Source organism: Anguilla rostrata, chromosome 6 (genome assembly GCF_018555375.3).
Source record: "Anguilla rostrata isolate EN2019 chromosome 6, ASM1855537v3, whole genome shotgun sequence".
NCBI classification, from domain to species: domain Eukaryota; kingdom Metazoa; phylum Chordata; class Actinopteri; order Anguilliformes; family Anguillidae; genus Anguilla; species Anguilla rostrata.
Window position 1 is genome coordinate 31,690,655 of NC_057938.1, and position 13,075 is coordinate 31,703,729.

Here is a 13,075-nt window from a genome sequence, read left to right on the forward strand (position 1 = left end):
ATTAGGATATTTCACACTGTAATGTAAGCGTTCGTTGGTAGTCTAGTACTTTTTGTGATGCATGCAACAGTGATGACGAGAGTGATTGAACATTGCCACAACGTGGTGGACTGTTGAAAATTGTTTTCATGTCGTCCCATCCCCATACAAGAAAACATACGAGACTACAGAGCATAGAAATACATGCAAGAGTTAATTATTACACATTTAGGTACTGTACAGCATTGTGTGACAATATTTTTGCATTCCGGCGTGATGACCACTAGGTCGACCACTTTAAGTTTTTAAATATTCTTTTATTACTGCATGAGATGTGTTGGTGGTGAATCTTTTACAGAATGCTTGGGTTGGTCACTCAGCATGGATCTGCCTGCTTCTCACCCCACAACCCCCCCCCCCCCCCCCTTCAGCGTGGCTGCTCGTTGCGAATGCTGAATCCTCAGGCCTTCTCTTCCACGGTCTGGAATGTGCTGTCCATCCTACAGGAGCAATTCAACAGCATGGTCGGGGCCAACATGTGAGTGATCTTTCTTTCACCTACTGTTCAGCAGGTTTTTAAATGGGTTTTTAAAAAATGTTTTAAATGTTTCATTCATACTTTAATTGAGTAAACTAAATATTGATGACCAAATAATTTTTTAGTGAACGAAAGTAATTTTCATAAAACCACAAAATCTGTCACATATTCCTGTTGCAAGTTCCAGTTAGCCACTCCTGTTGCGATTTTACAGTTTATCCAGTTTCAGCCAATGGGCAACTATGTCAGTGTTGTTGCTGTCCTCGTGGTCACTTCTCTGCGCCCTGCTCCGGTTGCTCAGTTTGGTTGGACGGCCTGATTTCGGTAGTGTCTTGGATCTGCCATATTTTTAGAGGACAAGCACCAAGGATGTGTAGGACCCCTATTGTGTTTGCTAGGATTATTAGGGGGCCAAGCACCAAGGGTGCAGAGGACCCCTATTGTTTTTGCTAGGATTATTATTAGGGCGCCAAGCACTAACTAAATTATACATTTTGTGGTAAAAAAAAAAAAAAAAAAAAGGCGGTCCTGATACTTTGAATACATCAAAAGAACAATATTAACATTTCTGTATTCATTAGGTTATGAGACTTCCTAAAAACTTCCATGTACAGAGGATCACCTTTTTAAAATGATTTCACAGCAGCAGGGTTTCCGCCGGGCCTAAGCATCAGGGAATTCATTTATTTATTTATTTTTATGTATTTTTAAGATGTTTTTTAACTGCAGTTACAGTGGGGCGACTCGGTTGGAAAGCTTACCAGCAACATCTGTTGGTTAAATCGCGAACGCACTATAGGAAAACAGCAGGTCAGAGATCAGTGTTCTTTACCCTCATTGTGCATAGAGTGACGTTCAACACTTGATGCTCCCAACTATCTCAAGCTAACGTTACCTAGCAAGGCACCATTTCTTTAGTAGGCTAGCTAACCTCGTTACAAACTGTGTTATCACTTCATCTCGTCGGTAAGTACATTCTGTTTATATTAACTTAAGCAGTGTGTAGGTAACATTAATCTAGTAGCATGAATGTAACGTTCGATACATTACATTGTAACATTACATGACTTATTAATCGCCATTGAAATAACGACTTCACTTGTTTATTACTAACCTTAGCTTGATGACATTTATGTGCACAACAACATGGTCATTTAGCTAACTTAGCTAGCTAGGCAAATAGTCAGTAACACATTAGCTTATGTCCTGTCCTTTATGAGCACTGATCTGAAAAGAGACTGGATAGTTTAATGCAACACGGTAGCGATACTACTTTGCTTGCTTTCACCTACCCAGTCTATTTTTTTTTTGAGTCCAGTGCTCATGAAGGAGAGGACACAATTATAAGCAAATAGAATGCACCAAGTGCCGATTTTTCCCTAGGCCTTGAAGTAAGGTGACCAGATTTCTGAAATAAAAACCGAGGATATTTCCAGTTCGGCGGTCAATATATCATTAAAATAGGCTATCCTATGCTATTATCTATGAAATAAAAAAGGGGGACAATTCCGGTTTCATGTATTTTGACCATGGTAACTGTTGTACTGTAATAAACTATGGTCTTGAAAAGACGTTTGTGGTGATTTTGTGGATCCACTTGATGCTTGCTAGCTTCTGGCCAAGTTTTCCACAGCAGTTTTCTCTAAAACTAGCGCGAGCAAGTAGTTAGTAGAAGAATAAGAGTGATATGAAGCTGCTATAGCGACCAGCCCCCTCTGTTAGCCAAAACAAGCACAACGTGATTGAGATCAACCGGTAGGCTCTGCTGCCCGGTCTTTCTTGCCACGTAAAATATTATTTCACTTTGCAGTCTGTTTTTAACGCACAGTTAAAAACGGGGACGTTTCCAGGGACGTCTGGTCACCCTACCTTAAAGTGATCAGTTTGGATCTCTTGGTTGATCTAGCAGTGTAGCCAATCAGGACTTGAATAAAAGTTTTTTGTAGAGTGCAAAAACTTTGATATTTTGTTGTTGTTGAAATGTGCCCATCATTCCAAGGCTGTAAGAATCAGTAGCCAATCAGGACTTTTTTCAAGTTTTTTGTAGAGTGCAGAAACTTTAATTTAATTTCATTTAATTTCATTTAATTTCATTTAATTTCTTTTGTTGTTGTTGAAAACACAGCATTCCAAGACTGTACATTGTTGTCAGATTCTTTGTAAGACTCTGCTATGCTGTAAATAGTTGTTGATTTTTTAAAAATGTGTGTTGAATAAATTACTTATTTGTAACAACATTCACATTACGTAGTCATATTTTCAAATCTGCAGTCAGCTTTTAGCTGATTAATGTAGCGCCCTATGGAATCTGTGTTATAGCTTTTTTAAATTCTCAGGTCCGCGATTCCATCCGTGATTCTGTTATCACAGAAACTATAGGGCCTTACCTTAATGCTGCCATCAGTCTGCTGGCCCGCGCCGGGCCCCCGTCAAAAAAGACACTTGGCCGCCGGCCCGCGTCAAAAGATACTTGCCACCGGGCCTAACAACTTTTCTGGGGGAAACCTTGCAGCAGGTAATTGCAACCTACTTAACTTGGAAACAGTTTTATTTCCATGTAAAGTATGCACAATATGCTGTAATTGCAAAAACTGTAAGATGACTTGCATTCATGTTCTATGCAGGTCAACGTCAACAAGCACAAATAGATGAACAGCACCATCCATCAGGACAGCACTGTTGGGCAGCAGTTCATATTTATGGTCCTGATTGTGAATGTGTTGGAGCTTTATTGAATAGATGCATTACTCATATCAACACTATCAGAACTTCACTTCAATGTCTTAAACCAATTTGGGGAAGGTAATTATTAGGGGTCCAAGCAGCGAAGCTGGTGGAACCCTATTGTATCTTTTAGGATTATTAGGGGTCCAAGCAGCGAAGCTGGTGGAACCCTATTGTATCTTTTAGGATTATTAGGGGTCCAAGCAGCGAAGCTGGTGGAACCCTATTGTATCTGTTAGGATTATTATTATTATTAGGAGTCCAAGCAGCGGAGCTAGTGGAACCCTATTGTATCTGTTAGGATTATTATTATTATTATTATTATTAGAGGTCCAAGCAGTGAAGCTGGCGGAACCCTATTGTATCTGTTAGGATTATTAGGGGTCCAAGCAGCGAAGCTGGTGGAACCCTATTGTATCTGTTAGGATTATTATTATTCTTATTTTTTTCCGCTAAAAGTGTCTGAGGCTCAGCAACCATAAGTCCTGGAGCAACCAAATTTGGCAGGTGTGTTCCTATGGGCCCCCACTACTCAGGCACTAAAAATCACGTACGTCGGCCAGATGGTGGCGCTATAACAAAGGGTTTTGCGTAAAAGGCCATAACTCCCACACCATAAGTTAGATCAACACAAAACTTCATCGACCTATGCATCTTAAGGTGCTCTATAACTTTGCCATTGGCACCACCTATGTCCGCCATATTGTTTGTCCGCCATTTAGACTTTTTAGTTGGGGTGTGGCAGTTTTCTCCACTAAAATGTCTGAGGCTCAGCAACCATAAGTTGTAGACCAACCAAATTTGGCAGGTGGGTTCCTATGGCACCCCACTACCCAGGCACTAAAAAACACCTATGTCGGCCAGATGGTGGCGCTATAACAAAGGGTCATAGTTTAAAAGGTCATAACTCCTAAACCGTAAGTCAGATCAACACAAAACTCCATCGACTGATGCATCTGAATGTGCTCTACAACTTTCCTATTGGGAAATCTATGTCCGCCATATGGTTTGCACACCATTTGGACTTTTTCATTAGGTGGGGTGCGGAAAAGCTGGAGCTCCAAATCCAAACGATTACGACATCGAGTAAACTTCTTTACGGCAAGCGACAACCATGGCGACGCAAGTAATCCGACACCGTAGGGTCTAGTTTTTATCAGTGAGGGGAGGGTCTGAATATCGGGGAAGCAATGGAAGACAGCCACCCAGAGTGCATGCTAGGCTACTAAAAGTTTGTTAGTAAAAACTTTTTGAGAGGATGAATAATTACTTTTCTTGAGCCTGGATCCATTTGAAGACAGTATCGGGTGAGTTCGTTTAGTCTTTGAATCTGTCATTATGCTAAGAAATAGCTAAACCATTTTATTGATAGTATTTTATGCTGAGAGAAATCGTATTCCGTAGCAACAAGATAAACCCGACATTACCCCTAAAATATGCTAATACAGCAGTGAAAACGCTGCTCACTGAATAACGAAATAAACGAGACAAGGTTTTTAAATAATAATACCATGTCATTCTACAGATGCAGAATGCATCTGAACCAATACTAAACTTGGTATCGGTATCAAAGTCAAAATTTTGGTATCGTGACAACACTAGTGCGATGCCTTTTTTAGTTGCAGCACGGAAGCGCTGCAGCTCTACATACACGCCGGGCCATCTAAGTGACGACATAGTAAAGGCCTTTACGGGAAGCGGCCAGAATACAAACATGGCGATGCAACTAAGTCATCCAACAGCGTCTCTTCGCACAAAATTGGCTATAAGTCATCAATATTTCATACAGTTATCATGATATTCTGTAGATATGTCATGAGGACAAAGCCATTTTAAAATCGCTCCATAGGGGGCGCGATAGTGCCAATACTTGGACCCCTCCCAACGCCGCTTGCGGCTTTAATTCTCAATAATCACCCTCGCCATCAGTAGCATTTCAGTACATTTAGGCTACAGCTACAGTGCATGCAGACTGTAATGAACTGCATGCAGGACACAGCACTAGTGATTGTCTCTAGTGGTATGCCACAAGCACTAGTGGTGCTTGTGGCATAACTAACTGTGGTTGAACCTGGGAAGGTATTCGTTGTAATCCATAGTCTACATTTTTTTGTTCAGGAGTAGCTTTACTGGTATTTCATATTACATGAGCACTTCTGAATGCAAACAGAACAGGCAGGAAAGCAAGGATGGGCTACACTAGGCTATGTGGGGGGGGGGCTGGTGACTCTAAGGGGCACTTTTGCTCTGGAGTGGCAAATTAGCTGGTTTTCCAGCACCATTAGGACCTTATGTGTGCATGTGCCTGGCTGGGAGGAAGCAAGAACTGGACCTTGCTTGTCTCCATCTCCCATCACAGCATGCACTGTGCCCCCCGCAGCACACCTGTGGTATGCAGGCAACTAAATTTTTTCAGACATTTCAGAAAGATACAGATAGTACTGAATGCTCTGTGGTTCACCCTTTGGCTGCCCCAGGTTGCTGCTTGCAGCTATATTTAGGGGACCAAGCACCATGGGTGCATCGGATCCCTATTGTTTTTGCTAGGATTATTAGCTGGTCAAGCACCAAGGGTGCGTAGGACCCCTATTGTTTTTGTTAGGGTTATTCTTCTTATTTTTCATCCGCTTCTCCCTACGTTGTCACCCCTTTCCCATGCTCAAAAACAAAATTTGGCAGGCACGTTTGGTATGGATGCCAATTTATTATGCATGGCACGCATGCATCTGGCGCACTAGATGGCGCTACAGCATCACCTACGAAATTGCAACTACGAAAAACTTATTACGGCCATGCTTGTTTTCAAGTCTGCCAAGTCTGTTTACCATATTGATTTTCTGCTGTGTGTAATTTTTTGAAAAACAAACTTTTTTGTATTTCTCCTAGAATGTTTGCCCGATTCTCACCACATTTGGCGTGTTTGATCTACAGCATGTCCCTGTGTTAAATTGTGACGGAAATGTCAAAAGATTTCCACAGAACTGTACTTTCAATTTAGACCAAAATGGCCAACCACGCCCAAAATGCATGTTTGGCCACAAACTTTACTCAATTTAGACAAAATTTGAGGGTATGATAGACAGCTATATTGTAGTCTATAACATATCCTCCTAGGGGCCTGTAGGGGCGCTTTTTGCTAAATACTCATTTGCATAGGCTCCATAAGGTGAAATTGTACAAACCCTCAGAAAGCTTCCCTCTAACAGTCCTGAGAAGTATATCCCCCTCAATGAAAGATTCTTTAAGGTATATTATGCAGGATTTTTTATTTTAAATTATTACAAAAGAACTATGCTAAGGCATATCTACTATGCACTTGTTATCTCAGTCTTTACACACCAAATTATTATTCTTCTTTCGGCTGTTCCCGTTAGGGGTCGCCACAGCGTATCATCCGTTTCCATCTCTTCCTGTTCTCTGCATCTTCCTCTGTTGCACCAACCACCTGCATGTCCTCCCTCACCATGTCCATGAACTTCCTCTTTGGCCTTTCTCTTTTCCTCCTGCCTGGCAGCTCCATCTCCAGCATCCTTCTCCCAATATACCCAGCATCTCTCATCCGCACATGTCCAAACCATCTCAATCTCGCCTCTCTCACTTTGTCTCCAAACCGTCTAACCTGAGCTGTCCCTCTAATATACTCATTCCTAATCCTGTCCAACCTCGTCACTCCCAACAAAAATCTTAACATCTTCAACTCTGCCACCTCCAGCTCTGTCTCCTGTATTTTCGTCAGTGCCACCGTCTCCGAACCATACAACATAGCTGGTCTCACTACCCTCTTGTAAACCTTCCCTTTCACTCTTGCTGGTACCCTTCTGTCGCAGATCACTCCTGACACTCTTCGCCACCCGCTCCACCCTGCCTGCACTCTGTTCTTCACCTCGCTTCCGCACTCCCCGTTACTTTAGCCGCGTTTCCACCAAAATTACCCGGAACTTTTAGTCCCAGGAACTACTTTTCAAGGAACTAAAAGGTTCCTTCAGCCCATGGTTGTCTGCGTTTCCACCGTGGTCTAAAGTCCCGCGAAGATTAGGCAAATTAGCCCACTGACGTATGAAAAAGCGACGTTGTCGTCCGTCCATCTGTCCTATGATTTCTTCTGTAACCCCATACTACCACCGAAGTAGCCTACATTATTTTCTAATAACCGGGACAGCCCGGAGGGGTTTATTCCACTTATATACAACGGGCTACCAACAATGACTGTATATGGTTACTTTTGTATTTATTGATTTTTATCGATTTAATCTCCTGGAATTGAAATATTCTTCTGCAGCCGTTTGGGCATATTTTGCCGTTGTCAAGCAAAAATGTTGTTGGTAGTTGAACTTGGACCGTTGTTATGCAACAAATAGTATATAACAGGCTAATAGTCAGATTGTAACTGTTTTATATATCCTCTCAAACACATTCATTATGTTTTTATGCGAACATTCGCTTTCATGTCTTGACATCCGAAGCGACAGAATGCATTCACATTTCCAATATAACTGGCAACAACAGCAGAAAACATGCACACGTTGTAAACAATTTGCTGTTTGATTACTTTCTCATCGTCAATTCCATATAGGCTAATCGCAAAATGACAAGAATAGACAGAAAACTCGGACTTGCGTGAAAATTTAAGTGGTACAGCCACCGTTTGCTTTCCTTCGAAGTTACTGCTAGCCGAGCAGCGAAGTGTGCCCTCCAGATGTGAACCATGCAACATAAATTAGTCCATAGTCTTCCTGGTCTTTTCGTGGAATTGAAGAATGGCAGTAAAAAGGAGTAAAATTACAGCAGTCTGAAAAAGCTGAAGGGACGATTACTAGAATGAACCTGTTATTTTACCCTGACAAAAAGTGCGGAAGGTGATTTCCAGTTTGCTTTTACTGTATCACCAATGTTAATTACACAGAACTACCGCATACCTCACATAACTGTATCAAACGTTTTGAGTCAATTACAATGGGCTAACAAAGAAAATCCGGAAGAAAATATTCAACAACCGAATGAATCAGTTTGAATGTTTTGGTAGCCTGCGTAATATGCTGTCCCAGCACGAATGCTTAGCATTTTATAAAACGAATACTAAAGCAAGAAAAGAACAGAAGAGCACACGTTATAATTCCAAGACGTTGGCAGGCTATAACCAAAACTAGGCTACTGTGCCGCATAACATACAAGTTTGATTTGAAGTTATTATGAAAATAAATTGGTTTGCGGCTGCATATTTTCAAACATGGCGGTTGAAAATAAATACAAAAAAATGCTGCGAGTACTCGACCAATCAGAAATGTTCAGCGCTGCAAGCTCCACCCAAAAGGTTCCTGTACTTTCGGAAAGTACTACCCCCCGAGCAGGAACTTTTTGGGGGTAAAATAAAGCCCCAGGAACTAAATTTTGACCCTAGTTCCTTTGGTGGAAACGCACTGAGTTCCTCAAAAGGTTCCTAGTTCCGGGGTAAAGTTCCTGCGGTGGAAACGCGGCTTTTGAAGAGTTGACCCCAAGTATTTAAACTCATCCACCTTCGCCACATCTACTCCTTGCATTCTCACCATTCCGCTGTCCTCCATCTCATTCACACACATGTATTCCGTCTTGCTCCTACTGACTTTCATTCCCCTTCTCTCCAGTGCATACCTCTACCTCTCCAGGCTCACCTCAACCTGCTCCCTACTCTCACCACAGATCACAATATCATCCGCAAACATCATAGTCCACGGAGACTCCTGCCTGATCTCGTCCGTCAACTTGTCCATCACCATTGCAAACAAGAAAGGGCTCAGAGCGGATCCTTGATGTAATCCCACTGCTACCTTGAACCCATCCGCCACTCCTACCGCACACCTCACTGCTGTCACACTTCCCTCATACATATCCTGCACCACTCTTACATACTTCTCTGCCACTCCCGACTTCCTCATACAATACCACACCTCCTCTCTCGGCACCCTGTCATATGCTTTCTCTAAATCCACAAAGACACAATGTAACTCCTTCTGACTTTCTCTATACTTCTCCATCAACACTCTCAAAGCAAACAACGCATCTGCAGTGCTCTTTCCTGGCATGAAACCATACTGCTGCTCACAGATCATCAACTCTCCTTTTAACCTAGCTTCCACTAGTCTTTCCCATAACTTCATACTGTGGTTGATCAGCTTTATACCTCTGTTGTTACTACAGCTCTGCACATCCCCCTTATTCTTGACAATTGGTACCAGTATATTTCTCCACTCTTCAGGCATCCTCTCACTTTTCAAGGTTGTGTTAAACAATATAGTTAAAAACTTCACTGCCATCTCTCCTAAACATCTCCATGCCTCCACAGGTATGTCATCTGGCCCAACCGCCTTTCCTCTCTTCATCCTCTTCATAGCTACCCTTACTTCATGTTTGCTAATCAACCGCACTTCCCGATTCACTATCCCCACATCATCCAACCTTCTGTCTCTCTCATTTTCTTCATTCATCAGCCTCTCAAAGTACTCCTTCCACCTTCTCAACACACTCTCCTCGCTTGTCAGCACATTTCCATTTTTATCCTTTATCACCCTAACCTGCTGCACATCCTTCCCAGCTCGGTCCCTCTGTCCTTAGTGTCCTGTCCTTAGTGTCCAACCTCTCATACAACTCACCATACATCTTTTCCTTAGCCTTTGCCACCTCTCTCTTCACCTTAAGCCGCATCTCCTTGTACTCCTGTCTGCTTTCTTCATCTCTCTGACTATCCCACTTCTTCTTCACCAACCTCTTCCTCTGTATACTTTCCTGTACTTCCTCATTCCACCACCAAGTCTCCTTGTCTTCCTTCCTCTGTCCAGATGACACACCAAGTACCTTCCTAGCTGTCTCCCTCACCACTTCTGCAGTAATTGCCCAGCCATCCGGCAACTCTTCACTACCACCCAGCGCCTGTCATAACTACTCCCTGAACTCCACACAACAGTCTTCCTCCTTCAACTTCCACCATTTCATCCTTGGCTCTGCCTTCACTCTCTTCCTCTTCTTGATCCCCAAAGTCATTCTACAGACCACCATCCAATGCTGCCTAGCTACGTTCTCCCCTGCCACCACCTTGCAGTCTTCAATCTCTTTCAGGTTGCACCTCCTGCATAAGACAGAGTCCACCTGTGTGCACCTTCCTCCACTCTTATACGTCACCCTGTGCTCCGCCTTCTTCTTGAAATACGTATTCACCACAGCCATTTCCATCCTTTTTGCAAAATCCACCACCATCTGTCCTTCCACATTCCTCTCCTTGACACCGTACCTACTCATCGCCTCTGTTCCCTTCACCAACATGCCCATTGAAGTCCGCTCCAATCACCACTCTCTCCTCCTTGGGTACACTCTCCACCACTCCATCCACCTCACTCCAGAATTCTTCTTTCTCCTCCATCCCACACCCAACTTGCGGGGCATATGCGCTGACAACATTCATCATCAGACCTTCAATTTCCAGCTTCATACTCATCACTCTGTCTGACACTCTTCACCTCCAACATACTCGACATATTCTTCCTTCAGGATTACCTCTACCCCATTTCTCCTCCCATCCACACCATGGTAAAACAGTTTGAACCCACCTCCGATGCTCCTGGCCTTACTCCCCTATCACCTGGCCTCTTGCACACACAGTATATCTACCTTCTTTCTCTCCATCATATCAGCCAGCTCCCTCCCTTTACCAGTCATAGTGCCAACATTCAAAGTTCCGACTCTCACCTCCACACTCCTACCCTTCCTCCTCTCCCGCTGCCTCCGGACATGCCTGCCCCCTCTCCTTCTCCTTCGCCCAACAGTAGCATTGTTTCCACCGGCACCCTGCTGACCACCAGTACCGGTTGCGGCCGTTGGTAACCCGGGCCTCGACCGATCCGGTATGGAAATCTGATTTATGATCCGCATATTTGATTTGGCATGGGTTTTACGCCGGATGCCCTTCCTGACGTAACCCTCCCCATTTATCCGGGCTTGGGACCGGCACCAAAGATGCACTGGCTTGCGCATCCCCAGTGGCTGGGCTCTTTACACACACCAAATTCACGCCCCTTTTACCTGTATTTGTAATCTCATAAAAAACACGTTTTCAACATACAAAAATGCCAAGTTACTCACACGTACAAAGCACTGTCTATAACTCATTCATTCAAACTGGCTAAATCTAGGCCTGCCATTAAAAGTATTGATATCAAAGTGACACCAAGTTACTGTACTACAAACTATATAGGCTATCTTGCCTCACCGAAATGAAAGAAGCTATTCCAAAGCAATGCTACCCAGTATTTTCTAAATTGTTTCAAGTCACTTGGCCCTGTGTTTTTTCCATCTTGCCATCTTACAATGTCATTTAAATATACAAAAAATGCATATTCCTTGAGAATATCTTTGTACTTGCTTGTCAAGTTCATTTTACTTAATATACAAGTTCTTGTATATTTGCTACTTACAATAAATACTGCATGTAAAATAAATATTGTACATACATTCATACAATACTTCATTATCTCTATGGGGACATTTCCCTCGCAGCATGTAACATTCACATTTACGAACAGACTTTTATACCAAGATACATACAGTCATTCACACAGCTGGGCAGCTAAATACATACTGTTACAAATTTCGCATATTCACACCTATTCAATTAATCTTCACTCTCCCAAACCCATCCACACATATGTTTTGCCTATTCATGTACTATATGCTTCTACACACAGGGCCAAGTGACTTGAAACAATTTAGAAAACATTGGGTAGCATTGCTTTGGAATACAGCTTCTTTCATTTTGGTGAGGCAAGATAGCCTATATAGTTTGTAGTTCAGTAACTTGGCGTCACTTGGCGTCACTTGGCGTCACTTATATATCAATACTTGATATCAATACTTTTAATGGCAGGCCTAGATTTAGCCAGTTTTCCATACTAATGGAAACTTCCCTAAAGTGGAAACTTATTGGTATCCTGTTACTAAGGTTCTGTTAATTCCTTGTGCGTGTTTACAATTGTTCGATACTGTCACAATTCTTTCTTAGGTAGCTGTAGGTTATAGTAGTTGACTATGATGGTGATGGCTACGATGGAGCGTTTAGCACATTCTATAAGGTTTAATTGGCGTGTTTCGTTTGGGGAGACACTTCTGCCAAGGTGGGAGAGGGTAACGTGGTTTGTTTACCACAAAGGGTTGTTCTATTTTGTGTTTTTTGTTTGTTTTTTGTGTGTCTGCTTGGTCTACCAACATTGGTTACATTCATTAGATAGTTATTCATTAGTATGTCTATCATTATGCTTCATTCCTTGCCTCTTAAGATGTTGCTATGGCTTCATCTAAATTAACACAGCAAGATGGAAGTGGGCTAAATTTTTTTAGCTTTTACAGTGATTTACGCATCATTGTACACTTCTGAAAACACAGCTGATTCCTCACATTTGGATAGTTTCTTTAATTCACTTGATATCCCTACCATTCATCCTGACTTTGTCGATGATTTGGACAGAAACATTACTGTTGAAGAACTTACTACGGCAGCTAAATCCATGCAATGTGGTAAATGTCCAGGACCTGCTGAGTTCTATAAGATGTTTTTACATAAATTAGCCTCTATTTTAATTGATATGTTTAATGAATCATTTGAATCGCTTAAATTGCCCCAGACCCTCACCCAGGCCTCAATTTCCCTTATTTTAAAAAAGAATAAGGACCCTCTGTCCTGTGCCTCCTTTTGCCCTATCAGCCTGTTGAATGTAGATTTTAAATTACTATCCAAACTCCTAGCTTTGCGCCTTGAGTCTACACTTCCATCTATCATCTCCCCTGATCAAACAGGTTTCATTACAAACAGAC

The 13,075-nt window shown here is 42.4% G+C and overlaps 3 protein-coding genes across 12 annotated transcripts in view; 2 read left to right on the plus strand and 1 right to left on the minus strand.

The window, feature by feature from the left end:
* The window catches only part of LOC135257884 (NADH dehydrogenase [ubiquinone] 1 beta subcomplex subunit 1-like), a 417,122-nt gene that overhangs the window by 163,111 nt on the left and 240,936 nt on the right, over positions 1–13,075 (minus strand). The gene's annotated exons all lie outside the window — the stretch shown is intronic.
* hmbox1b (homeobox containing 1 b) overlaps positions 1–13,075 on the plus strand; it is a 424,932-nt gene that overhangs the window by 112,297 nt on the left and 299,560 nt on the right. The gene's annotated exons all lie outside the window — the stretch shown is intronic.
* The window catches only part of riox1 (ribosomal oxygenase 1), a 148,896-nt gene that overhangs the window by 23,056 nt on the left and 112,765 nt on the right, over positions 1–13,075 (plus strand). For all 3 annotated transcript variants that reach the window (XR_010330787.1, XR_010330786.1, XM_064341080.1), the window contains exon 6: positions 411–517. Coding sequence is in view for 1 of the 3 variants with exons in the window: in XM_064341080.1 (XP_064197150.1) it covers positions 411–517 (107 nt within the window). In the remaining 2 variants the exon portion in view is untranslated. The remainder of the gene's footprint in view (positions 1–410; positions 518–13,075) is intronic.